At 37.2% G+C, this 27,262-nt stretch overlaps 4 protein-coding genes and 1 long non-coding RNA gene across 5 annotated transcripts; 3 read left to right on the top strand and 2 right to left on the bottom strand.

The window, feature by feature from the left end:
• The first annotated feature begins 392 nt into the window (after positions 1-392).
• Positions 393-7,978, top strand: eIF4H1 (eukaryotic translation initiation factor 4H1). Its single transcript, XM_028317117.1, has 6 exons — positions 393-487; positions 794-917; positions 1,254-1,435; positions 2,889-3,061; positions 5,916-6,140; positions 7,144-7,978. Exons 1-6 carry the CDS (start codon positions 450-452, stop codon positions 7,287-7,289), a joined length of 888 nt encoding a protein of 295 aa, XP_028172918.1. The 5' UTR covers positions 393-449; the 3' UTR covers positions 7,290-7,978.
• On the bottom strand, positions 7,865-9,326 carry Elp5 (Elongator complex protein 5). The gene has a single exon (XM_028317118.1). It carries the CDS (start codon positions 9,322-9,324, stop codon positions 8,488-8,490), a length of 837 nt encoding a protein of 278 aa, XP_028172919.1. The 5' UTR covers positions 9,325-9,326; the 3' UTR covers positions 7,865-8,487.
• Positions 9,327-9,386: 60 nt separating this feature from the next.
• Positions 9,387-10,173, top strand: LOC114361901 (uncharacterized). Its single transcript, XR_003656636.1, has 2 exons — positions 9,387-9,618; positions 9,913-10,173. It is a non-coding gene; the product is annotated as an uncharacterized LOC114361901 (long non-coding RNA).
• A 938-nt stretch (positions 10,174-11,111) lies between these two features.
• Positions 11,112-21,481, bottom strand: LOC114361933 (elongation of very long chain fatty acids protein AAEL008004). The gene is made up of 7 exons (XM_028317162.1): positions 21,404-21,481; positions 17,662-17,735; positions 16,738-16,928; positions 15,023-15,163; positions 13,111-13,216; positions 12,104-12,237; positions 11,112-11,322 (listed from the first exon to the last, which is right to left on the bottom strand). Exons 2-7 carry the CDS (start codon positions 17,720-17,722, stop codon positions 11,146-11,148), a joined length of 810 nt encoding a protein of 269 aa, XP_028172963.1. The 5' UTR covers positions 17,723-17,735; positions 21,404-21,481; the 3' UTR covers positions 11,112-11,145.
• Positions 21,482-23,499: 2,018 nt separating this feature from the next.
• Positions 23,500-27,247, top strand: LOC114361895 (uncharacterized). The gene is made up of 6 exons (XM_028317111.1): positions 23,500-23,991; positions 24,246-24,613; positions 24,948-25,085; positions 25,499-25,967; positions 26,392-26,768; positions 27,077-27,247. Exons 1-6 carry the CDS (start codon positions 23,581-23,583, stop codon positions 27,213-27,215), a joined length of 1,902 nt encoding a protein of 633 aa, XP_028172912.1. The 5' UTR covers positions 23,500-23,580; the 3' UTR covers positions 27,216-27,247.
• The last annotated feature ends 15 nt before the right edge of the window (positions 27,248-27,262 follow it).

Here is a 27,262-nt window from a genome sequence, read left to right as displayed (position 1 = left end):
TAAAAATCTGAGCAGAGTTTCTGCTTACGATGTTGCTAGTTTGGAAGTTAAAGACGCTATGAAGAACTCCGAGCAAGCTCGCCCCCAGGTGACTAAAATGGCGGCAAACGGAAGTAAGTCAAATCAATTCCTATTAAATAATTGCGGAAATGACGTCATTTATGGAATAAAATGGTAAAAAACTACACCGGAAGTAGACGCATCTCTCTCACCAGATGCTGTGCATCGTCACATGCCGAATAATAAATCTTTTCATAAAGGTCTATCGTTCTTTAGGTCATTTAAACCTTTTGGTAATACCAAGTGGGTAATGTTTAGCAATTTGAAGCTATTAGCCGTCTTCCAACTATTTAATCAAAAAGACGACAATGTTAAACACAATCGAATATCGATAAAATTTGATATAGACTACAGAAATCCCGCGTCAGTAGCATCACTAGTCTCCAAACATGGCAGGACGTAGTGGTTTTGACGATGGTAATCCCAGGTATTTATTGTAAAATATTATTTTAAATGTTAATTCTATGGTTTTAAATAACATATAAAGTGATAACCATAAGAGTACTATGTGGTTCTTTAACATTGGTATGCCATCAATCACTCATTTATGTTGTTTTGCGGATGCCTTAACATTTATTAAAAGTGCGATTTTTACTAAGGTTTCAGTATTATTATTGGTTTAAAATATAAATAGGCAGTGTTTAGTGACGAAAGTGTTCATTAATAAACCCAGGTAAGTTAAGATTGTTAGTTTTTAGGTTATAAAATTTCATGGTTGTGGTTATGCGTACAGGGATTTCGGTGGCGGCAGGAGGACACTCGGTGGCCGCCAGCTCCCTTCCGAGCCCCCATACAAGGCTTATGTCGGAAACTTGCCCTCGGGTATTATCCAGGGTGACATCAACAGAATTTTCCCTGTAAGTGAAAGTTAATTTTTTCTACTTATTCCCTTGAATCATGAAGCTTTATTTAGATTCAAATGAAAGAGGAACATTGTTTACTGATGATAGATTGGCCATAATTCTCACATAAATGCTGAATGACTAAAAGAGTACATAACTTTTCTAAACATAATTAATGATGTTGTATGTTCTTATTTCTGATAGACTACAAATATCATTAGCAAATTATTTTCGTGATAACAACACCATTATAAGCTTCTATTTTTGTTCTGAATTTAATATTAATTTATGTAACACACTGGCAATAATTTTATTTGCCTCAAATAATGAGTTTTGAATGGTATTTTTCAGGACCTAGCAATAAAAAATGTGAGGTTGGTTATGGATAGAGAAACAGACAAATTTAAAGGCTTCTGCTATGTGGAGTTTGAATACCTCGAGGACTTGGTCAAAGCGATTGAGATGAATGGAGCTCTAAATGTAGATGGTAATTTTATCAAAATTGATGTCGCTGAAGAAAAAAGAAACGACCGGTGAGTATCTATTACCTTTTGAAATTATTCTACTAAGCTGTGTGTTGATTATATTTTTAAAATGGTTAATATTATCATTATCAAGTATGTTACATGTTTGCAACATTTTGAAGAGAACACATGCATAGCAATGGCCAGTACTAAATTAGTACTGATTTAGGTGTGAAATTAATGTAAATCAGTACTAAATTAGTACTGATTTACATTAATTTGAAAAACAACTGAATTTTAACCATTTTACATTTTAAGCTACATGATTCTGTTGCTACATTTAGTATATTTTATCTTGCATGTAATCAATAACCAAAACTGATAAGTTAGATAATTTAATAATTTATAAGATGGATGAACTATGTTATAATTTATTCAGTTGGGAATTCCCCTAACCCTTATCAATATCCTCAAGAAAGCCAAGCAAATTTACAAAGCTTCAAATTAAGTTTAAGTAGAACTGGATTAAGATTTAAGAGCTGATTTTTCAGTCATCGGTTAACTTTTATCGGAAAACACATTGGAATATACCGCTAGTGATATTAACTGAGCTTCTTCCACCATTTCTTCTTAGCACCAGCACATGTTGTCCCCAAGTGGCTATATTTGGGACGTGCTTAGCTCCATGGAAAGGGCTCAGTGTGAGTTTACATCAAACACATTTGCTAGCAAATGTGTAAAAAAATGACATTATGTATGACTGTACAGCGTCCCTAGCGGATACTTTCAAGAACTAAAATCTTCATAAATTTTTTTAAGCAAGCGGCGACGTTCTATCCAAACTAGCACCTAAATAAACTTCGTTTACAACAGATTTTGGGAACCTTCCATTTCAGTATAAAAATACCTGTAGTAGGAGGTTACCGGAGTTGAATTAAAGCTTTGACATTAACTACCATTGTACTTGTCGGCCGTTTGGTGTAGTGGTTCGAAATGGACAACTATTCCGGAGGTAGCGGGTTCGATTCCCGCACAGTACAAACATTTGTGTGCATAAACATATTTGTTTGTATTGGACTGGGTGTTTTCTATGTATAATAAGTATGTATTTACAAAAAAAAAAGTATTTAAGTATGTTTATATCCGTTGTCTAGTACCATAGTACAAGCTTTGCTTAGTTTGGGACTAGAAGCGCAGTGTAAAATGTCCAAGGATATTATAAATAAATAAATAATAAATAAATCTTTGGACAATTTCACATAGCGCCAGCTAGCCCCAAAGTAAGCAACTCAATGCTTGTGTTATGGGTGCTAGCTTAATGGATATACTACTTATATACTTATTTTTTTTTATTAAATACATACATATTATACATATTTACACCCAGACCCGTCACAGAAATTAAAATTCATCATTTCAATTTCTGCCCGGCCGGGAATCGAACCCGGGACCTCTCGGCATGGTAGTCCGTTCTGAACCACTACACCAAATGGCCGACTAAATTATTATTATTATATTGCAGAGGGGGCGGTTTCGCCGGCGGGCGGCGGGACGGCGGGCGTGACGGCGGCCGTGACGGCGGGCGCGGCGGCGGCGGCGGCGGGTTCCGGCGTGACGGCGGCGGCCGCGGTATGTACGACCACTTCGAAGTCGCCGACCGCCGCGCGCCACGACAGGCAGGAGGGTTCACACATGGTAACACCGCGCCACTAACAAGCTTCACGCTTAGTTCACATTATTAGATGTCACACATTACTGGAGCGAATATTGAGCTATGATAAGACATGACAAGATTATGATACATAACTGTTGTTGAACCAAATTAATAGGCATGTTTAAATAAAATGGTACATTGTCCTATGACTACAATTTAACTTTAAAGTTTAAACAGTCATTTGTAATTATGTAAATTTTATTAAGCATTGGCTGTATGTATCTGTCTGGCCAGATAATGAAATGTTTTAACTTTTATCTGGCCATAAAATGCTTTAGTCATTCACTAAAGCTATTATTTTTTAGAAGTTATTTGGCATAACTGTATATTAGATTCTCCCAGCTATGATGATTCTGGCCAAATGTGATCTTGAATGTAAGCTCAAAAATAACTTCTTCAATTAAGGGCTGAAAAAATTATTAGATTTTATATTAAAGAAAAGAAAATTAACCATAAAATATCAGAATATTTTACTTAAAAACATTTAATAATGTAAACTAAGTGAAAACTGATCAATTTCTTTTATTTATGGTAGCACTCAACAGAGTTCTATATTTTACAATATTCACTCAAATATTTTAATTTTATTTATGAAACTTGATCAGTTTTATCCATTATTTCATATTCATAAGCTTAATCATTTCCTGAAGGCCTCTTAAGAGAATGTTTCATTCAAAATTGAACCAAAGTGAGATAACAGATAAGTTTAGAATTTCATTGTGGATTTTAAGTTGACTCTGACATGCGATAATTTTTGTCGCTTTTGCATGTCGTCAGTATCGGAAACAAACATGGTTACTTTTGTCGATAATCCCTATAATCATATAAACAATCTGTACGGCTAGCATGAAAAACTTTCGAGTTCGAATCGTTTGCGTATGCGAATCACCATCAAAAGATTTAGTACGAAAACTACAACAGCGCCCTTGTGAACGTGTCGTTAAGTGTACTTTGTATGAGAGATGGTTGCACAAAACTTATTTTGAGAATCAAAATTGTCACGTTATCGTTTAATTCAAAGGTTGAGTATCGAATTTTGTCGAATACGCAAACGATTCGAAGACGAAAGTTGTTCATGCTAGAGGTCCTGTACAAATCAATTCAATACATAATTTTGAATGGAACAGAAATCTTTTTCATAGAAGGCCTATGCTAATTTTGTGCTGTGTGCTTGGTGTAAAAAAAATATAACTTCTGGAATTTGTGTTGGTGTGATCATCAATTAATCCATCATCAAAATCATACTAATTGACTCATTTGGGTAGGAAAGGAATAACCTAATTGGTATTTTGGTTTTGACTAAAAATATTTTTTTTTATTTTTGACATATTTTTTTTTAAATCAAAAGAAATAATATATTGCTTGAACACTTGGTGAAACAATGTTTTATAATCCTTTTAAATTCGTACTAATTTAAACTAATTATAATGCCGAAACTAATTTACTTGTAACCAGATTAAGCTTTTCACGAGAGTTAAAAACTGCAAGGGGTGTGGTGTTTGATTTCTGTATATTAGTTAGTATTATGTAGTAATTAGCCAGTTACTATATGATATGGACTGAACAGTAAATTATTAAAATCATTTTGTATTTTTTTTCATGAAGTGTGTAAAATATCAATGACTACTTTTTTGTGTTATTTGTTGCTTCTTCATATTTCCAGTCCACTAACACATTCATCTATTTTCATTAATTACCCAATTGTTCAGCCACATAGTTTCAACACCATGACTGACTTGATGATCACCACATTCAAAATTGGATATTTTATGAAAAGCGAAAAGGTATTGATTTATTTTTCTTTATGTTGATCGTGTATACCCAGTTTATTATATTATTGTTAAGGAATATTATATAGCCATATAAAATCGATTCGCGTTGTGTATAAAAACGATATAAGTACATACCTATACTTGTAATAAAAATGACTGACAACTATGAAAAGACTCATATTTACTTGAAAGATTTCACTTGGAATATTTGTAGTAAATCGATTCGGTCATTATTGAAGGTCACGTATTTCAACTGGAATGATCCTATTTTATCGCGTCCAAAAATTGCTCAAGGATGATGTAACTGTGAGTTTATTTGTGTCATAGTAAAAAAAAGCATTCAACTAATATGCGCATTTATTTACTCGTATTGTTGAGAGCACACGACATATTATTATTCATTTACTAAAATAAGACTCGATTTCCTTTTATGCGGGGCATTCGAATATACGTTACGAGAGGCATTGCGATGCCGACGTTAGCGGCGCCTTTTTAGTGTGAATTAAAAACTTGTCATACAAAGTATTATTTTTTTTTTGTTTTGATGATATTCGAAAATTGTTACACGGAGTTGAATTTTAACAGTATATTTATGCAGATATAACAGTTACAAAATTGGGTATTTGACACCATTTCCCAATAATTCTAAAGCACAACTTTTTGAAAAAGACACTTCTTTCTGGTCTTAAAAACTTAATTAATTTTTAATTACCTGTAAATTACGATTTTTGGTTGCATTATAATTGAAAAAAGTATTTTCATTGAGTTGATAAAATTGTGACGTCACATGCTAGTATCGCCGTACAAAATCTGTGGGAGAGTGTCGTTTTGACAGTTTTAAAAAGTATAGATGACCCACGCTGAACTGTCCCACCAAACTCAATGACAGGGGGGCGCTACCGTCGTTCAACTATATGGTTTCCAGCATGGCAAAAATCAGAACCAGCGATCCGGTATTGACGGTGGCGCCCCGCTGTCAATGTCATTGATAGGACAGTTCAGTATTTTGGAACTATACGTCAATTGATTGGTGGTGTTAAATACCCTATTATTGATCGCGTAGAACGCGAGCGAGGGGCCGGCGGCGGTGGCGGCGGCGGCGCGGGCGGCGAGCGGTGGGCCGAGGGTGGGCGCGGCTCGCGCGGCGGGTCTGAGGAGCCCCGCGGCGGCGGCGAGTGGGGCCGCATGGGCCGCTCCGGAGGCGGCGGCGGCGGGGGCGGGGGCGCCGCTCCGCCCGCGCAGCGCCCGCCGCGCCGCAACTTTGATGACATGCCCCCGGCACGTCCAGGTAGCCGATGGTTTATGTTTCATATTTGAAGACCACACGGGAAAAACAAAGAATGTCAAAAAACTACAATTAAGAGAAAAACAGTTTTAAAGCTAGTTTGAAAATCTATATTTCATTCATTTGAGACTCTTTTATGTGAGACTAGCGGCCGCCCGCAACTTCGTACGCGTGGATCTCGTTTTACCCCCTTCATCTATCTTACGCGGTTTAGATTTTTTCATACAAATGTTTTTTCCCGCTAACTCCCGTTCCCGTGGGAATTTTGCAATATCCTGTTGTAACTAAGCTTTACGTTTACTAAGGTACCTGCATGCCAAATTTCAAGCGTCTAACTTAAGCGGTTTAGATTTTTCATACAAAAGGATTTTCCCGCTAATTCCCGTTCCCGTGGGAATTCCTAAGTATACTATAACCTGCCCAGGAGTATGAAGAATAATTGTACCAAGTTTCGTTAAAATCCGTCAAGTAGTTTTTGTTTCTATAAGGAACAGACAGACAGACAGACAGACAGACGGACAGACAGACAGACAGACAAAAATTTTACTGATTGCATTTTTGGCATCAGTATCGATCACTAATCACCCCCTGATAGTTATTTTGAAAATATATTTCATGTACAGAATTGACCTCTCTACAGATTTATTATAAGTATAGATATTGAAACAACTTATTACTGTGTTAACATATGCTTTGCCTGTACTTCTAAAACTCGATTTGTTTAAATAAGTTTTAAGTTATGGTCCATAATATAACCGTTTCTTGCCATGGACAAACAAACACAAATTGAACTATTACAGTTGACCACGACGATTTTACCCAATTCTGATTTTTTAAATAGAATGTTTCTCTAAAAAACAAACAGATGGCATTAAAAAGTAAGTTTCACAAAAAAGGTGACATTAATTGTTTTTCCCGTGTGGTCTTCATTTTCACTGAACGAAATACAATATTTTCCGTTTGGCAGTTTACCGCTCACGCTGAAGATTGATTTGCCTCGTTGCAGATACCTCAGGCAGACCAAAGCTGAAGCTGGAGCCGCGAACGGTGAAGGAGCCGGTGAACTCGCTGGCGTCGACCAGCCAGGCGTCGTCGATATTCGGCGGCGCGCGGCCGCGGGAAGAGCGGCTAAAGGAGCTGGCGGGCGAGTAAGCGCCGCGTCCCCGCGCCCGACGATGATCCCTTATGTGTGCCCCGTTATTTAATGTGCAGACTAAAATTGTATATGAACTCGAAGGATTTTTGTTAGGTTATGAGGTTGTAAATCATTTTTATCGTATATTTTGTTAGCATTATTATGTGTCGATGAGCTTACCGTTTCGCCGCGGCCGCAGCCCGCGCTGCGCCCGCGCGCGACGCTTCGTTACTCTCAGTGTAAATTGCTAGCGGACGTTTACCGTTAAACTCTCTGAGCTTGTGTGTTAGATATCGGCTTGCATAATATTTATGTCTCAGAAAATATTTTTTCGTTTGTGATCATATTTGCTGATACGTCTTAGTACAGCGAAGCGATTAATTTTATTTTTACCGTCTGTGGCGATTTAGAGCTTCGTAACTGATTCTCTGTTGTAATTGTTTATCATTTTATCGATTGTTTAGTTTTATAGGTCGCGAAAATTAATCATTGATTGAGTAATTATGATACATAATTTAAGAGTTGATAATATGGTGATGTAATAATTACGGTGTCATTAATAAAATTAACTTCCACGTACTTGGATTTCTACTTTATTAGATATTGTGTAATGTAATGAGTTACGTGGCAAAGAAATTGAAAAAAAAAATCGCAAAATTGTAACAGAACATAGCAAAAAAATAAATAAAAAGTGAACACTTTATAATTGAGGGTTTGTTTGATACACCTTGACTCTCAAGTCATCCATTCCTAAACCACTTACTAAATAGTTCATCTTGATACGAAATATGGTAAATAGGTACCTACTTATTATCCTAATAGGAAGATAAAAAAAAACTCAATTATGTGTTGGGAAAACAATAAGCACTTACATTACATATTCAAAGGTCTTTTTACATAGTCACTTGACCATATTAGCTGAAAATTGATTTTCATTAGAAATATTCCCTGATGAATCAAGATGATAGCTGCACAAAATTTTACATAGGTGTACTTTCACTTTACAAAATAATTAAATGGTTTCACTTTCTTGAATGACACCCAGGAAGTTCAAGTTACTTTCTATAGAAAAAGAGTTTAAAAGGTACAATTTACATATTACAATAACAAAAACTATTCTGAAATTGGGTAGCTAGGTATTTTAAGTAATAATGGGGTTCAAACAGTAAGGTGTCATAAAATAAATTATTTAAATAGTTGGAATAAGTATTTTATTCATATATCTAGATCTTCATCTGGATCTTCCTCATCCCAGTCATCTACTGCATCAGGCTCATAGAAGATCTTGCCTTGCCCTTCATTTATCTTGCTCATGTAAGGCAACTGTAACTTGTACTTTTCTAGTTTTTCAGTTTGGTCTACTTCTATTTTGAATGTAGTCAGGTTCACTGGTGAAGGTTTCTCTGGTTCGTCTTCTGCTTTTATATTCTTTACTATCGGGATTGATTTCAAGGTGGATGTCCTCACATCATAGGACAATGTCTCAGAACTTTTAACTACTTTGCCACTCTTTTTCAAAAGAATGTGGACATTATTATTTGATCCATCATCATATGACACAATAGCACTAGCTATATGATTCAATTGTATTCTTAACTTGGACCCAAATGACGAACAATCTGTATGGTGAACTAGAATGAGTTTGTTGACGTTGGGACTTGCCCTTAGTTTGTTTATTACTTTCAAACACTCATTCCAACCTAAGCAAAGAGACATTTGATTCACCGAATCGATTATCACAGAACACTTTTCGCTTACATATTTATTGAGTGAATCTTTATCTAATTCTTCATGGTATACAACATTTCGTACTCCTTTGAATACATTTTTCCAGTGAAATATTGGTTGTTCGTAGCAGAAGAATTGTGTTGAGCAAGCGTCCGTCGGAGTTATTTCTAGTAATAATGGGACAATATTTTTATTAAGATTATCTTCTATCAATATAAATGGAGCAGATTTTAACCTCAACAAAGACATTATATTAAATTGAGAAGGGTTTAAATTGAAATGAATTATACCTAGAACTTTGAGGTTATGTGATGAATGTGTCATTGACACTGNTTAAATCCTTCCTGGCCTGGAAATTTGTACCATTGGCCGAATACTTGTAAGTTGTCAATATATTCTTTCATGTCGTTAAAATAAAATGTTTGCTTCCAGTTTGCTTCTTCTTTACACAGTTTTGAACTTTAAACTTGTCCTTTTTATAAATGACCAACTGTAGTGATTACATATTTATATAAATATTCATAAGTAATAGGTTTTGATAATATTTCCTGGATGTGGCGGGGTATTACATTAACATCTGTATCTGCTTCTGATAAGTGATTCAAATCGGCTACTAGTGTAAGTCTTTCAAGGCCAAATCTTGGGCATTTCATAATCAGATGTTCCAGGTCGGCATCAGCCTCATCACAAAAATTGCATGAACTGCTATTCACTATTTTCATTCGCTGTAGATGGGAGGGAGATCTGAGGTGTCCAAATCGCAGACGATTAATTGTTGTTACAAATCTACGGCTTATATACTCTTTGTAATAATACCAGGGTTTCGTTGGTATTTCCTTTTGTATCCCAGCATACCATCTGCCTTTGGTTTCTGAGCATATTTTCCAATAATTTTTCCATATCTCTTTACAGTTTTCTTTCATAATGGTGTGAAAGTCCGTGAAGGGGACCTTAAAATGCTCCGAGTGGTCTTCATGAGGTTCAGAGTTGGCAACTTGATCCACAATTTCGTTCCCTGGTATGCCTCGATGAGACGGAATCCACTTGAGTGAAATTGGTTTTTTAATTTCATTAATAATGTTTCTTATATTATAAATTAAATAATTTGTTTTAAAGTGCATATTATTATTGTCTAAGCTCATCAAAACACTTTTCGAATCAGATAATATCATAAACTCATTATAACTACAATAGCTTAAAGACTTAATGTAAATTAATGCTTGTAATATAGCATATGCCTCAGCAGTAAATATGCTACACTCTGAATTAATTTTAAAACATTTACTATATTTACATTGTGGATCATAAAGGGCAGATTTGACTGCATTTAAACTTTATATTGTTATAAGTACACTATCCTTAAAATATTACACAATTAGGAATTTTTGCTTTCCAGTCATTCCAGTGGCAACACTTCTAGAAATTTAGTTTTTTGCAAATTTAGTGTATTAATTAATGTGAAATAAATAAAATAATATTTACCGATGGAATGTAATGTTGTCCTTTTCAAGATTTGATGTTTCAGATCTCTTCTTACAATTAAAAACACTGCAATTCACCATTTTTATCGCAGCACGTTACTCTTCAATAGTGACATTTGGAATATATCATTGGTGGCGCTGCAACTAGTTTTTATAAACTGAGTGGACCACTGGTCTACTTACATTGCTAGAGGGGATTGCCTGTCAGTTCCACTCCTGTTATTTCTGCTCTCTGCAAATGATAGTGACAACAAAACTACAAAAATGTTGCCACATGTAAATACTGGTTGATCTATTTTTTTTTAGAAACATTTAGGCAAAGGAGATTTTTTTGGTAACAGGTTTGGAATGTCCTCCACAGATTACTTCACGATAAACGGAGGTGACGTCACGCATTCTCTCGCTGCGAATAATTTAAAATGCCAAAGTTCCAACTGATTAAAGTTGCGTCTGCGTGCGAGTTTTTATTTTTTTTATTACAATAACAATCCCGCACATTTAGAATGTTATTATAGTTTTTTGTGCTTGAATTAGATTATTTTTGTATCCAACGTTTCTTCATTAACTTGATGAAAACTCCCTTGATCTTTAACTTGAATTTGCTTAGGTAATATGAAATAAAAGTCAGTATTATTCCGCCTAATTTATTATAATAATTTACTACCTACTTAGACTTATTTCTATTTTTCTTTAAGATATACTCCTTGATGTAGAAGTCTGAGAACAGGAAGAGAATGAAGATGTTGTGCGGCAGGAACATGAAGGAGATCCACTTGGGGTACTCGCACGACGGCTCGAATAGCACGTGGCCGAAGTGAAGGATCAGCAACAGGAACTGCAGCTGGAAACACATTTACAATTTGAATTTAATTGATTTATTTCTAGAGTAAAAATAAATCAATTCCACCTCTGACTATAACAAGATGGGAAGAACGTTAGCGAAAATATAATGGTGAACTTTAGATCTCTGCCTGTCCACAGCTCATACGGTAAAAATCCATTGCTTAGCCAGTCTTTTATTTTTCATATGGCTATAAAATATGGAATAAATGTGACAATAACTTAAACATGTTTCTTTTTTTAAATACCAGCCAGAGTGACTTCATATTTTTGGTTTGTTTTAAAAGTTATGTTTATAACTTTTTTAACATTGTAATTTTTTTTTCATCCACAACGAGGGAGCTCTTGGCCTGTATCTCACCTGATGGTAAGTGATGATCAGGCCGAAGGTGGAAGCGAGCTTCACCCAGAATCCTCAACCACAGAGGAACTGGCTATCTTACCTCTAACTGCCGGAACACAACAATTTATGTTGACAATGTATGTTAATGTTATGGCGACAGACTTAGATAAGATGGTGGTAGCTAGCCAGGCGGACTTAAAACAAGCCCTACCACCAACCAAAAAATCAAAATTAAAATTATCTTTATTCGTATAGACTAATTAAATTAGTACTTACAAATCAAATGCTCTTAAGGAGCCTATACATGTCTCATATTCTTTTTTTGACCTACCAGCGCTTCGAGACAAACATTTGGCAAGTGCTGAGAAGAAGCGCCGCAACAAACTCAGTCACCACTGTCTGCCGGTTTAAAATGGTGTAAAAAGACCAATTGACTTACAATCTGCAGCTGTGTGATGTACTTCTTCCACCAGTGGCGCACCCAGTGCGCGCGCACGATCGAAATCAGGTAGTAACTGTACATGACCGCGTGCACCATGGAGTTGATGAAGCCCAGCATGATGCCGTGACCACCTGTGGGATGGAAATGTTAAGTGAAACTCGATACTGGCATTCGATACTTTGGCGACACTAGACGTTGCTGAAAACAATCGAATGAGGCCCGTTTACAAAACGACACTCACTTAAAAAAATTATGCGCGAGAACCAGAACAGAGAATCAGAAATTCAAGCCTGTAGTAACCATGGTTTGAGTTTGAATCGAACTATGGGTGTCTTTTCTTAAGGGTATTTGTCAGGATTATGCTTTCAGAAAAGCCTTGGATTTTCCTTTTGGATGTTGGATGCTGTCTAATATAATAGGAATTTTCGAAATCTGTTCAGAGGGTTAGGCGAGGTGCGAGAGCATTATACAGAGTAGAGTTGCCTTCGCATTAGTATGTATTTAATGATAGGATCATACCGACTAGTAAGTACTATGACATTTCATTTCACTGTTGTTAAGTAGTCAATGACGGTCAGCGGTGTTAACTCGTGTTGCTTAAAGGTATACCGGTTCTTTCATAAGAACGAAGCAATACGATAAATAGCGTAGTCTTTTACTAAATACATGATACAAGCATTTAAGTTGGTTGCCATAATACCAAACCATTAAAGGCGGTAATCTTCATAATATATCTATTTAACTGAGACCCCGTCCAGTGGTTTCGCTTACAACTCGAGCTTTCTCCATCGGCAAAGTTAATTGTAGAAATGCAACCACCATGATTATTGGATTTTACTAGGCCTAGTTCTGACATAGATTTATTTCGACCCAGAAATGAGGCGCGTGAGTGAAAGAGTTGTGCAACTATGTAGGTAATAAGTTTGTAGTCTAGTCAAAGCATTGAAAGTTTTTCTTTAGGAAAGTATACAATTACCTACTTTGCAACTTAACTTTTTACATACCTGGTACATATTTAGTTCCAATGAATCCTAGCATACACATGCCTAAGTGATGGTACACATGAAGGAATGATATTTGTGAGTATTTCTTCCGTAATACGAAAAATACCTGGAACAGAAAATAAAACGGTGATTTAATTGAACTGAATCAATGCAAAAAATAATTGTATAATGAGGATGAAGCGAATCAATCTCTATTCTCTTGATATGATTCCTGTCGACAGTCTCGGCTTCAGAGCGAGAGGTCTTCCCACGATATAATATTCCGTGACCTCATAACTAAATAGATAAATAAACACTTGCATCAAGTGCAGCGCGCTGCAACTTGCAAGCGATGACCTAGACAGGATTGATGCCCGAACCACTGGAGCGGGACCGATGGCATGCGTGCCCTGGTTTTTATTATAAAATATGTAGGCTATTCTACGAATAGATCTACGTTTTCCCTCAAGAAATTGTCGTAATAACATGATAATTATTTTTATACTCATATTCTCTTAACATACGTGTACAACACAACTTACGGGTTCTGTAATTAGGTAATCCTTTTAAAACACTACAATCTATGAGCTATTGAAGTGGTTGATTAATTCAATTAATAACATCGTTCCTTGGGCATAGGTACATACAGTGGCGGGGCAAGACCTAAATTTGATGTGGGCAAGACAGATTTCGCGAGGCCTTGTTCTGTGGCGACCTGAAGACGGAATTTATGAAATAATAAAAAAAACGGGTCAATGGTCTATTCATCGACAGTTTCTGATTTCTTGATTCAGTGATTATTTTTAAAGGAATTTTGCGCCAACGAATAATGTTTGTCACTTAAAACCGTGTTGTTGCTTAATTTTGTGTCTGATTATGGCTGAATTTGTTAGGAAAAAAAAATTTTTTATCTACATTGTTTAGCTATCAATAATTTATATTTAATAGTCAATGTTTCAAAATTTTTGATACGCGAGGCCCCTTGTTCCGCGAGGCCGTAGGCGGTGGCCCACGTCGCCTACGCCTTACGCCGCCACTGGGTACATACGATACTTCTACCTCTAATTAAGGGAAATCTACGAAATATGTCTTTGGCAACACCATCTAAAATGTGCGTTCTAAACAAAAAGTGAATTAACATTTCCCGACGGACGGCACTGCGTACAATTTTTCCGATCGGACGTCCGCCGCGATTTCCCGCGGTCACGTTTTGAAACAGGCTTGTTGGCACATTATTAATGTAGGTAATTAGGACTTATTAGGACCTTTTGCATTTTACAAAACAGAGTTTTAAGTAGTTCGTGATCGCTCCTTGATATTTATTGATGAAATTAATTCGATTTTTATTAATTTTTTTTTTTATGTGATAGGAGGCAAACGAGCAGACGGATCACCTGATGGTAAGTGATTACCGTCGCCCATTAATTAATTACTTGAAATGCTTTAGAAAATATGTTTTTAGGTGTTTCGGAAATCATAATGCCGCTATTTATCATCCAATGCGCTGAGTATACTTCTTACCGGACGCAATCCTTCTTATAAAGATAATTTATTTTTTTCGAGTTCCAAGTGGCATTACATTTATAAGAAACACTATCACAGCCCTCGATCGCTATGTTTACTTTTGTGAAATTCCCAGACATAATAAATAAGAGTAGTAAGACCAATTACAATACACCTGACCAGAGTAGTAATTAATACAAAGTTAGAATTTCACAGGACCGAGAGCACTTATCCACTGGCTTTCAACTATCATCTACTCGTACATGTACATTCACTTCAGTACAGACCTATTTCTTCTCAGCACCAGCCCATTTGTCCCAAAGTGGTTAGGGCAACCCATTTCCTAAGACTGACTATAAGCTTAAACTGTGACCGTTAAAATGCTTGCCAATTTGTCCCTGTAATAATTTGTATCATCAATGATACCCACCGTGTCTAGTAGATCGATGATCTTGATGATGTAGTAGAGCCAGACTCGGCTGACGACCACGCGCTCCAGGGGCGTGTCCTCGTAGATGATCTTCTGGCACCACAGGCTGTAGTAGCCGGGCATGTACAGCCTGGTCAGACACTGGAACCAAGGAAACCACGCTCGGAACAAATCAAATCTAAACTCTTTAGCAGTAGGTATAGTCATGAGAGTGCACCATATTGAAGCAGAATTCCGTGGAAACATGGACTAAATTAAGTCAATTAATTTAGTCCATGTCTCCACGGATGCTGTTATGAAAAATCGTTTGAGGAAGTAAGACATTTAGGTATTTTAAAACATACAAACACAAAAGAGAAATAAAGTTTTTTTGTAGTCGAAAGTCGATAGTGTCAGCTGCTGCAGTTCTACAAATCAGTGTGCAATAGGCTAGTTGCCTAAAAAAATTTTTTTAGTCCGTAATGTTTAGTATCAAAAAATATTGGACACATATATTTTTATTTGTCAATCTAACAAATAATTACATAGTTACGGTGCGTTGAAGTTGCGCACGACGTCACAACGTGCGGCATTTTTAAGCAAGCGTTGACGTCACGGGCCTCTTCTTATGAACTTTGGGGCGCTTTATCTCTTTAAATTTTCATTAGTTTGAAAAAGTGAAAAATACGTGTAGAGTATTTTTTGATAAGTTAACTGACGGACTAATTAAAACTCTTGCTTTTTGACCCAGGCAACATCCCCATTGGTGGCGAAAAATACATCTAAAAGTAGACATGCGTATTGAAAGGGATTCGTATCTTTCATGGGGTTTCAGGATAGGTTGGAAGGTGTACCTACCGACGCAAATGCTATTTGTACCTAAAAATAAATTCGCTTTAGTGATTGTAGGTAGATACCTGTTTAAAAATAAAATAAGTCTACTACTGTGGTCTACTTTAATATTGAACTTCACGACCTTAACACCTCGATAGTTTAAATTATAATTTTTAATGAGTAAGTGTAAACAACTGATTTACAACTATGTTCCACGACTTTTGGACGTGATAGTAAGTGGGTTAATAATTTTATTTTGCACACTTTCATAATTCTAAAACCTCTCGTATTTTTTTCGTACAGAGATATACCTTGGATAAAGTAACAATTTTGGCAGTTTAATGGTAGTTTTTCGTTAACTTTTGTCTAATAGTGATGGTCCAAATTCACAGGACACCCTGTATGACATATACCAGTAACTGAAGTGCTAATCGGTTTGATTTCAAGACCTTTGTGTTAATCGCCGGTAGAGCGCGCGTTCAGTTGTAACATCGAACTTACGTAAAGGAAGCCGTTTTCAGCCACCCCGCAAACTGGTTACTGTTGTAATTCCATGCGGTCTTGAAACAGTTTTCATGAATATCAGTTCCGTCGTATAATTATTATCACTTCATAAGTAGTTAGTGCACTGTTAGTGCCAAAAATACCTACAAAATGTAAAATTTAATCATAAAGGACACTCATTAATAATCGTGATGTGAAAACACACAAAATGACGTATTGTCCAATCTCCTTTTTATTTAACTTTACCAAGATGAGATGAAATTGCTACAGGTTGTCGTTATGAGAGACAACAAGAGTTTAAAAAAAATAGAAACTAGGAGTGAAAAAGAGGAAAATGTTTGCTGCAATTACCCCCTGTATGATAGCTATTTGTAAAATAATTTCCCACAAACGCTTACCTGCATAGCTAAGTATATCGACAGGAATATCTGTATGACGTTGTAGGCGATGATGACCTTCTTCAGGTTGTAGGGCGGGCGGTTGGCCATGAAGGCGGGCCCCCACGAGCGCACGAAGCGGTGGTACACGTACATGATGGTCATGATGGGCAGCGGGCTGGAGACCAGCGGGAAGTTGTTCGTTCGGGGGTCTAACAACAATACATCATCACAGTCATTTAAAGGTCTCCACTGCAGGAGCGCGACACTCTCTAATTTACCATTACCAGAGGCAAGAAAATTTTACCTACACTCCCCACGCTGGTCAGACGGGTTGGGGAGGCAACAATACACAAATTTTTAAACTAACTATAAGGCTGAGTTGCACCATCTAACTTTACTACTATGACGATAACCGGTGTTTTTTGGATGGAGTTTGACAGATTTTTGACGTTTGTTAAAGTTATAGTAAGATGGTGCAACCCACCCTAAGATGGCGTAATAACCTAAACTGACCCAAAGTGAGTCTTGGTCTTTGACAATAAGAATATCCACTTCTGTTCTGCGCCATCTCTCGCCATTTTATCAACATGGAGATAGCATTTTTTTTAGTATAGTCATGTAACTTAACTACTTTAGTCATTGTATTTACACGTGTTTACAAATTACAAAGTCCCATTAACCCCACGTGGCAAACTGAATTTATGCATTTAAAAAGTGATACGAGTGGGATCGCCATAATAGGCTGGCACGGGGTACGAACCCGCGTTCCTCAGATTCGATTCGGCCAGTCCAACACCAATGGTGTTTGTCGCTTCCTATAAGCAAACAGATTTTTGTCACTAGTACGGGCTAATTTTTCTGACAATGCTTATTATTAGGGGTGTAAGATAGCTTTGTGTAAATTTTTCATTTCAGTTTTAAAATTCAGTGTTTTTAACTCACCCGCCAGGTCATCGTTGACGTAGTGATAGTACTGAGTGATGTTTTCCACAAACGTCCCCATTTCGGTCGTGGTTCTGCAAAAACAAATAAGATTAATAACATGAAAACGTACACCTACCTACATACTTATATGGCTCGTTGATGGGACTTCGGAAAAATGGGATTCTAAAATGGGAGTGGTTCTGGCATGTTTTATGGATCAGAGGAATCAAACCTGGATGGAAATTAGGTGAACTCAGAAAAGCTTTATGACAATTTGGATAAACATTCTCAGATTTACCAGATTTTATTGGGTTCATAGATGTTTAGAGAGAAATTTTACTCATCATAACTAGTGTAGTTAATAATTCCAAGTGTAAACTAGTTAAATCAATGACTGTGTGTTTGTCAGTGTTCTTATCACGCCAAAACCACTACCACATTTGATAAGTTAGATACATTGAAATTTGGAAATCCTCCGCGATAATGTCTAAAAAACTAGGGTTAGTAGTAGTTTCGCACGATTTTCCTTCGCACGAATGTGCGAAACATCCCCTTTCAATATTTTTTTTTTCAGTAGGCGTTTCGCCGGGATGTACTACCTATCAAAAGTATTAAAAAAGGGGACGTTTCGCACATTCGTGCGAAACTACTACTAACCCAAAAACGGGTTTTTGTTTTTATAACCATTTATAATTGTTGTTTTTTTTACAATAGTGGACCAAGTAAGAGTGGAGTTGGATATAATGTTTTACTTTCTTCCTGCCATATCGGGACACTTAAAATTTGTCCTATTTACTTCGGAATGATTCTGTACTTAAGCAGTATGATGACAAAGCGATTTCATGAAAATTACAGGACAGAATATTGAACATTAACGGAAGGCCGATCCATATTCATGTTGTTACTCCGTAATTAATTCTGGGGCAATGACTTGACTAATGTCATCAAGGGAATGGGTTAAATTGCTTTGTTATTTACAATAAAAGTGCCATCAAATTCTAATTCTTGCTTAGTTTTTATGTAGGCCGATAAACACGTCCCAAATAACTTGCTCTATCACCACAAACTTCGGGAAAACATATCGGCTGGTGCTGACAAGAAGTGGCAGAAAATCTCACTTGGTGATCAGATGAATTTGACAACTAACACCTGTGAGGTCTGGCAGTTAAGCTGGACATGGACTGTAGGTATTGACCTTTGACCCGGAAGTGCGTTCAAATGGATTTGTGTCACGCACGGACCACGGAATATACAGAACTGAAGGGAAAGTTACTCTTACTCGTAAGACTGAAAAAAATTTAGTAAAAAAAAGAAAGATAAACTGAATTAAACTGCATTCAAAGATTTCCACAAATTCGCTTGCCACACCCGGGAATCGAACCGACTAAAATTTGTTAAAATTACTCGATCTTTAAGGTCTTAGGGTTAATTACATATAAGGAGGAAAGATATTATGTCTCTAACAAACTTGATAAATTAAATAAAAGGACCATGAAATCTTAAATTATTCCAAAAATTTATAAACTACCTGGCTAATTAAGTCTATTCCACCTTGATCAGCCGGATTTGATCACCCAGGTGATCAAAGTGGACTCCAGGTGTCCTTTGTTCACCCATGGATAAGTAAGATCATAGGATTCAAAGTGGACTTCTATCCATGGGTGATCAAAGGACTTACCAAAATGCCGCAAAGTGGAATAGACTAATTAGTTGCCCGAAAATGGACTCCATTTTCAAAGACGAATGGGCTTTTAAGAATTTCTTTGATTTGGTACTTATTTAACAAACATACTTGTACTTACATAATATTATTATTATATCTGTGACTGAGGTTAGTAAAACCATCAAAGGAGGTACTAGGAGCCTAACCACAAAAACTGATGGAATACTAATTGCAAACCAAAACTATTCTGTTGTCCTTGTCCAAATTACCCACGAAGCGAAAGGTCTTGGGTTTAATTCCCACTTGAAGCAATTTTTTGAAGTTTAAAAATTGTTAACATCAAAAGTTTTTAGTTTATTCGTGGCGTATCAACAGACATTGCATTGCCAGGGTCGCGGGTTCGATTCCCGCTCTGTAAAAACATTTTTGTGCATGGACTGGACATCATTTAATTGTTTGTATTGGTTTAGGTGTTTTCCATCTTTATTAAGTACTAGCGGCCGCCCGCGATTTCGTACGCGTGGATCCCGTTTTACCCCCTTCCTTAGGGGTGGAGTTTCGTAAAATCCTTTCTTAACGGATGCCTACGTCGCATAACATCTACCTGCATGCCAAATTTCAGCCCGAACCGTCAGTGGTTTGGGCTGTGCGTTGATAGATCACTATGTCAGTCAGTCAGTTATTATTTAGATGTTAACCAAGTATTTCAAAAGAAAAGTATCATTTGTCTAGTCTAGTACCCATAGTACAAGCTTGGGACTAGAGGCGCAGTGTAAAATGTTCAAGGACATTTTTTTATTTATTTATCAACCTCTTACCGCACACACAAGTCACACAACTAATTGCAGTACATTAATGTTCGGTGATTAAAGTAAAAATATTTTTCAGAGGTAAATTATAAACGTATTCAACCAAAATATTAAGGGAAAAAGGCGAGTGTTTATAAAATTAATTTATTATTATGATTAAATTAAAAATAGCTCTCATTTGATAAGTAAATATGAATTAAAAGCTCTACCGGCTACTGTCATACGCATATTAGTTTTAAGTTTAATTATCTGTGTGTTTATGTAAGCACCTAGATCTAAAAGATCTAAAATCCATCTTTCCGCCATTTTATTTTTATCCTACCACATTTACTTAATTCACATGTTTTTAATTAGGTTCTTCTCCCATTGAGTTATTGTTACGTGTTATTGTTCTTATTTGCAAGTCAAAACACAGTATTTAAATGAACGAAAACAATAAAAACGAAATTGCAAATATTTAAGTTTGACGTCATGATGGATCAGTGCATGGCTACCTATTAGTGTGGTTATTTCAAGGTTCGAACTCCCGGATAGGCGGTGTGTGCTCCAGACTTTATTTATTCAGTTAGTTACCGACTTATATGTTAATGTAATATTACATTATCATACAGAAGGAAGATCATTTTTGACATGACCAATTTGGACTTTTTAAACACTGAAAAGAAACCTTTGTCGGTTGAAACAGTTCTAGCTACCTAAGTATTTCCGTTTTTTATCTTGCTCTCATAAAATTGTGATTCTTTGCGATAAATCAAGACGACATCATGACCGAAAATGGGTAGCTGGAACTCTGGCCCACAATACCTACTTACTCACTTATTGTATGTAAAGTTTCATCAAGTTATACAATTTGCTCATCGAGGTTATGTTCCTTGGAAATCAAAGTTGTCATTGTATTTTAATCAAACAACGCGTTTAGTTTAATTTCACGAAAAACTAATATATTAAATACACTTTACTTATATCTTACGAAGTAGGTAGAGGTATTATGTTACTTACGTTCAAAGTTGTGTCTGATTTTTAATTTAATATTATTATTAATGTGTCTACTTTATTAATTAATCACAATTTAGTACTTATCAATATTAATCATTCAATTAACTTCACTATAGGGCGACCGATATTTTGAAATCACACTGCACGCGCACGGTCGCGGTAGCCGCTTCACTTGTAAGTTCAACATCGGAACGCGATTAATTTATTAACAATGATATTTATTATTTATGAAGTCACTTGAACTGGCTTCTTTATGTTCACAAAGTATTAAATAAATAAATAAAATGTGTACCTTTCGAACGTGCTCGCAGCGCCGCGCTAACCGCAAGATTGAAGCGGGTTGCTTCACCTGACAAACACAAAATCCTTTGGCCAACAATCGTGAATGGTTTAATGAATTCAATTAGTTGTTAAACCGCTTTACCTGGACGCTGTACCCGTTGAAATAGCAAGTAATTATACAAAAATTAGGACTTTGTATTCAAATATTGGTGTTAACGCGCATGAATATAAAGTTCTACTTAAAAGTTTCTTCCTTGAATAGGACTCTACAATACTTAAAGCTAAATAACCATAAGAAAGAACCATCGTTATGGCTTAGTGGTACAGTTGCTTTTAATCGTGGTCCTGGGTTTGTTTCACAGATATTATGAAGCTGTACCTCTACAAGCCGTGTGGTGACGGCAGAGTAGAATACATTTGTCACCAACCCCTACTCTTCCCACGGGTGTCGTAAGAGGCGACTTAGGGACTACACATGGCTATAAACAGAGAACGGGCAGCAGCGCTCTCTGAAAAACATCAATCTTTTAAACTGCGATCTCCAACCCGCCTGCCAAGCGTGGGGATTGTGGCAAAACCCTCCACTACAGTGGAGAAGGCTCATAGTCCAGCCGTGGACTGTAAAGGGCTGTTGATGATGATGATGATGACCTGAAATTTTTCCAAACTATTTACGTACTGAAGTCATAGAGCTTTTTTTCCCGATATATTTAATTTATTATTTCTGTAGTGAATGTTTTTTCTATTAATAGTAATTTACACATTGATCGGCGGACCTTGTTCTATGTTTCGTAATTACATTGAGTTAGTTGGTGCAATATTTAATAATAGTCCAAAATTACGTTCTGTTGACCTTAGGATCTTGGATGCACTTTAGTTGCGACACAATTCAATGCAAATCTATATTATAAAAGAAAGTCGTGTTAGTTACTCTACTTATAACTCAAGAACGGCTGAACCGATTTAGCTGAAAATTGTCAGGGAGGTAGTTTAGAGCCAGGAGAAGGACATAGGATACTTTTTATCCCGTTATTTATTGCCATTAAGGCGGAACAAAGTTCGCCGGGTCAGCTAGTATGGAATAAAGATTCATTTGCAAAGTGTCTCTTTTTATTTCTAATATTGTTAAGTTTTGTCTCCAAAGTCTTTATTTTTGATAAGAAGTTAAGTTAGTTTTCTCGTAAAATAAGTAGACATCATTTTACTTTTTCAAACTTACTTAGATTTCACATTTGTTGCAGGTGGTTTTTGGAAAGCCAACGACTGGTATTAAAAACCGATTATTTATTTTATGGAAATAGATGAAACCTTAAACATTGAATTAANCGCCTTAAGGTTCGAATCAAAGTGTCTCGAAGTAATTATTCTAAGAACACGAAGTTGGGAGCACGAGGGCACCCACTGGCTTGAATTTGTAATACAATGTAAGCGCGTCATTTTGTGCCATCATCGTGAGTGCGTAGTATCAAAAGTAACATGCGTACGATACGTAAGAACGTACGTAAATGTAGAGCAAAAAAAACTTCAATCAATGTAGTAGATATTATTAAGGAATCAGGAACATACAATAATGCAAGTTTTTCATAAACTTAAAACCAGTCAGATCTTACACAGACCAGTGGCGGCGTAGCATTGCTTGGCACCCGGGGCGATCCACTATAGTTTCTTATTCAGTTGTAATATGGTTGATTTCGCAACAAAAATACAATTTCCTAATCTTCTGTCGACTGTATAGAAAAACAAACGGAGCCTACAAAAACTCAGTTCAAACAGTNCTGTATCAATGCGCCAGTGAGTACTAATCTGCGCGACTTGTGTCACCCCCTGATGCTTGGCACCCGGGGCGGACCGCCCCCACCGCCCCCCCCTTACGCCGCAACTGACGCAGACCTCGTACCATAGCTAGCATCTACCTACTTTCGTAAAAGAACATTGAGATAAGAAAGAAGAGACGTCTTTCTCAGCGAACACAGCAAAAGTACAAACTATTTACTGAGAACTTATTTTTATGTAGAAATCACAATGAAGTGTGCGCGCGGCGCGAGAAGCGAAGTCAAGTCATGAATTTGCTATGTTGTCAGTGTGGTTGTCAGTCAGTATGTGACATCCTGTGACACCCATCATATTTAGAAAATCAAAATTCGTAGCGAAATGGTCTTCCAATATGAATAGAATTAATAAACGGACATGGAATGGAGACTGTCGAGAGCACTGCTCGTTCCGTGTGCCTCACTCCTGAAACACCTGCCCGCGTTCCTGACAGTCTCCCGCCCTGCCGTCACCTTGTCTTACAAAATAATTGGGGATAGTGAAATGGACGTTGATGATGAGGCGCCTCCTTTCTTTTTGCTTCACGGCTTGTTGGGGTGTAAGAGACACTGGGAGGGCTTGGGGAAGACGCTGCTGAATATGACGAAGCGGTCGGTGGTGGTGGTGGACCAGCGGAACCACGGAGACAGTCCTCATAGCAGCTCGCACAGGTACGAGGAGATGGCGGAAGATGTGGTGAAATTGCTGGACAAGCTGGCGGTGGACCGCGCCTGCTTCGTGGGGCACAGTATGGGCGGCAGGACGTGCATGTGCATGTCTCTGATAGCTGTGAGTTCATATTCAATTTAGTTTTTAATTTAAAATTAAATAAATTTAATTGTAATTCATCATTGTTGACCGGAAAAATATTAACCGAACCTCAACAGCAATTTAATTTTACATTTTATGCCAATGACTGGATATGACCGAATTAAATATTTTATTTATATGTGATTTAAATTCAACATTTTCCTTGCGGGATAATAACAAATCAATTAATGCACATTGCTAAATGACTTCATTTAATAAACTTACGATTGCAGCCTGAAAAAGTAGCCGCTCTCCTGGTAGTGGACATATCACCCATATCGTCTCCCCCACACCTCACGGAATACTTGCCGAAAGTGCTAAATGCGATGAAGGCCGTGGAATTCAAGCGGCCAAAGACCGTCAACAAAGCGAGGAAGATGGCCAAAAGACAGCTGAAGAAGGTCATCACTGACGACATGATCATGAGGGCTGTTTTATCAAACATTAATATCAAGTCAGACAGCACGATAGGCTGGACTTGTAATTTGGACGCGTTGATCGAAAATTTTGAACACATCGCATCTTTTCCAGCACAGATGAAAGGGAAAAAGTACCGCGGCCCGACGCTGTTCGTCGGAGGGCAGCTATCGGATTTCATTCCGTAAGTACGTAAAGTCGACTTGTCTTTTCACTTTACGGTAGGAACTTAATAAGCAAGTTAGATTCTAATATTTCGATATTTCCTTAGCTAAAGACGTAGTAATTTAAAGCAATCACGAAATTGAATCTGTCCGGTCACCAATATTACAATGTACCCGACTTTCTTGTAGGCCTAAATTTCAGCTTGCAATTTCCTACAAAGGAACTTTACCTCGAGCTCGACCCTCAATTATCAAGCAATAACCGCCAGGTCGAGGAATTCAATTCACCAACCATTATAAACCACGATAATAATCAAAGCCTACTTAGCCATTGATTGGTAATGCATTTTCCAGTCCGGATGACCTCACGAAGATCCGGGGCTTCTTCCCGCAATCAGTGGTCCACTACGTGCCCAAGACCGGCCACAATGTGCACGTGGAGGACTCCCGCGCGTTCCTGGAGTTCGTTCTGGCCTTCTTCAAGAATATTAAGTGATGTTTTGTTTAGTAAATTATTTATTGCAGTTTACTGTTTTATTTCATAAACTTTAAAGCTTACTGTTCTTATAAACATAATACGATGTTGGTACATATACCGATCTATGAAATGTATTTTCTTGTGTAAAGGCTGGTTTTAGTAGTTACTGATGACTATATGAATGGGATAGGGATAGCTCATCAAACTATAGCCATTTTAAAGTATAGGATGATGGAAGAGTGAGAAACAGGTGAATTTATTTAAGTTATGGAGACGTTATTTGGTTGATTGTACGCTATGATCGTGTGGCATCTTAGAATCGGGCCCCACTTGTTTCTTTGAGCACAGCTTTGAGTTCTATTTTTACTTTCACACATGACATTAAAAACGTCACTTGATTTTTCGCGGCAAAATCAATGGAACATAGGTGTCACTCAAAGGGACAACATGGGGACAACACAAGTCACAAAATAATTTCAATTAATTTCAAAATTAGGCATGGAATGGAGATAACACTTCGAACTTTGCGTTACACAGGTTTCTTGCTCAATCATGTGAAAGGGGTCTATTTTAACAGAAGGTCCGCAGTCAATTTGGCTTACAAACTGCACGGGAAATGCTCTGACAGTGCCACCCCAGTGATTGTTTTGCATGGTTTGCTGGGCTCAAAGAGGAACTGGGACAGCATGTCCAAGAGCATAGCGTCGAAGATGAATACGTGTGTGATTGCCGCGGATCTGCGGAACCACGGCGAGAGTCCGCATGACAGCTCGCACGCGTACGTAGACTTAGCCGAGGACGTTGGCCAACTGATAGAAACCATTCCTGTGAATAAGGCCACTATAATAGGCCACAGCATGGGCGGGAGAACTGGCATGGTGTTTGCTTTAACTAAGGTACACATGAAAGAAAATAATTGTAGTTGTGCTTATCGTTGCGATGGTTGTTGCTGTAGCTTAACTGACATAAATGTAGTTATACTTAGCTATAGTTAATTATTATCCATTAAAACCCGCGGGCACAATAACTCGTTTAAATCATGTTATTGCATCTTATTCATACCTAATCAGTAGTAATAATATTTACCTACATGTTCTACAAAGACCCATGTAGTCTCGATGCACTGTCTTGAGATGTTAAATTGCACAGATATTATTAGCGTAGATAACATTACGTTCAACGTTGCACACTATTTGCTGGTACTAATCTCTTAGAAACCTCGAATTATCTCGTATTTTTGCGGTTTGCTTTGTAATTCAATCCAATCGTTAGCATCATCATCATCTTAAAATTATATGGCGTGCCTACGGTGTGTTTCAGCCGGATAAAGTAGCAAGTTTAGTAGTTGTCGATATATCGCCCGTGTCCACCGCTGGGATCCTCAACAACTTCTTCCCTCGACTCATTGACGCCATGAAGTCGGTCAGTTTCGAGGGCTTGAACAACGTGACCGCGGCCCGAAATGCGGCCAAAGAGAAAATCTTAGCCTCTGGCGTCGTCAGCAACATGGAAGGCATGCATTTCATCCTCATGAACATAACTACAAGGCCAGACAAAACTGTGGGCTGGGCGTGTAATTTAGACGCCTTGAAAAATTCATTTAATTCAATAGCGTCATTTCCCAATAACGAAATGGAAAACAAAACGTATAATGGACCGACTTTATTCATTGGCGGAAAGAATTCAAATTATATCCCGTAAGTTTTACATTTTACCTAACTGCGCAAATTAGTTATTTCCTTTTATACACACAATATTAAGCAAATATTCGTCGAGTTGAAATGTATTGCAGACTTACGAATCTCTCGTGCTCGGGAAAATAGGTAAAAGATGTCCAAAACGAAATCAAACCCGGAACCTACGAGTGTTTCGACTAGTGCGCTTCTGGCCCGCTATCACAGAGTACTTCTTACTATATTACCCGCTGTGATGAATAAATTAACGTCGAATTCTCATCTTTAAAATAATTACATTTTCATTTACTAAATTCGATAATGTTTTTCAGGCCAAATGATATTACAGGTATCAAGCAATATTTTCCTAAAGCAGATCTTAAATACATCCCTGGAGTTGGACATAATGTGCATGCTGAAGATCCATCTAGTTTCCTTAGAATGGTCACAGAATTTCTAGCTAAAAAATAAAGCATCGTTTTACCTACTAAGATTCCATTACTTTCCTAAGCCGTCTC

This window comes from Ostrinia furnacalis, unplaced genomic scaffold, assembly GCF_004193835.3.
Source record: "Ostrinia furnacalis isolate ACB-3 unplaced genomic scaffold, ASM419383v2 OfSCF6054, whole genome shotgun sequence".
Lineage (NCBI taxonomy): Eukaryota > Metazoa > Arthropoda > Insecta > Lepidoptera > Crambidae > Ostrinia > Ostrinia furnacalis.
The sequence above is the reverse complement of the archived record's forward strand: the minus strand, read 5'-3'. Positions and strand labels throughout refer to the sequence as shown.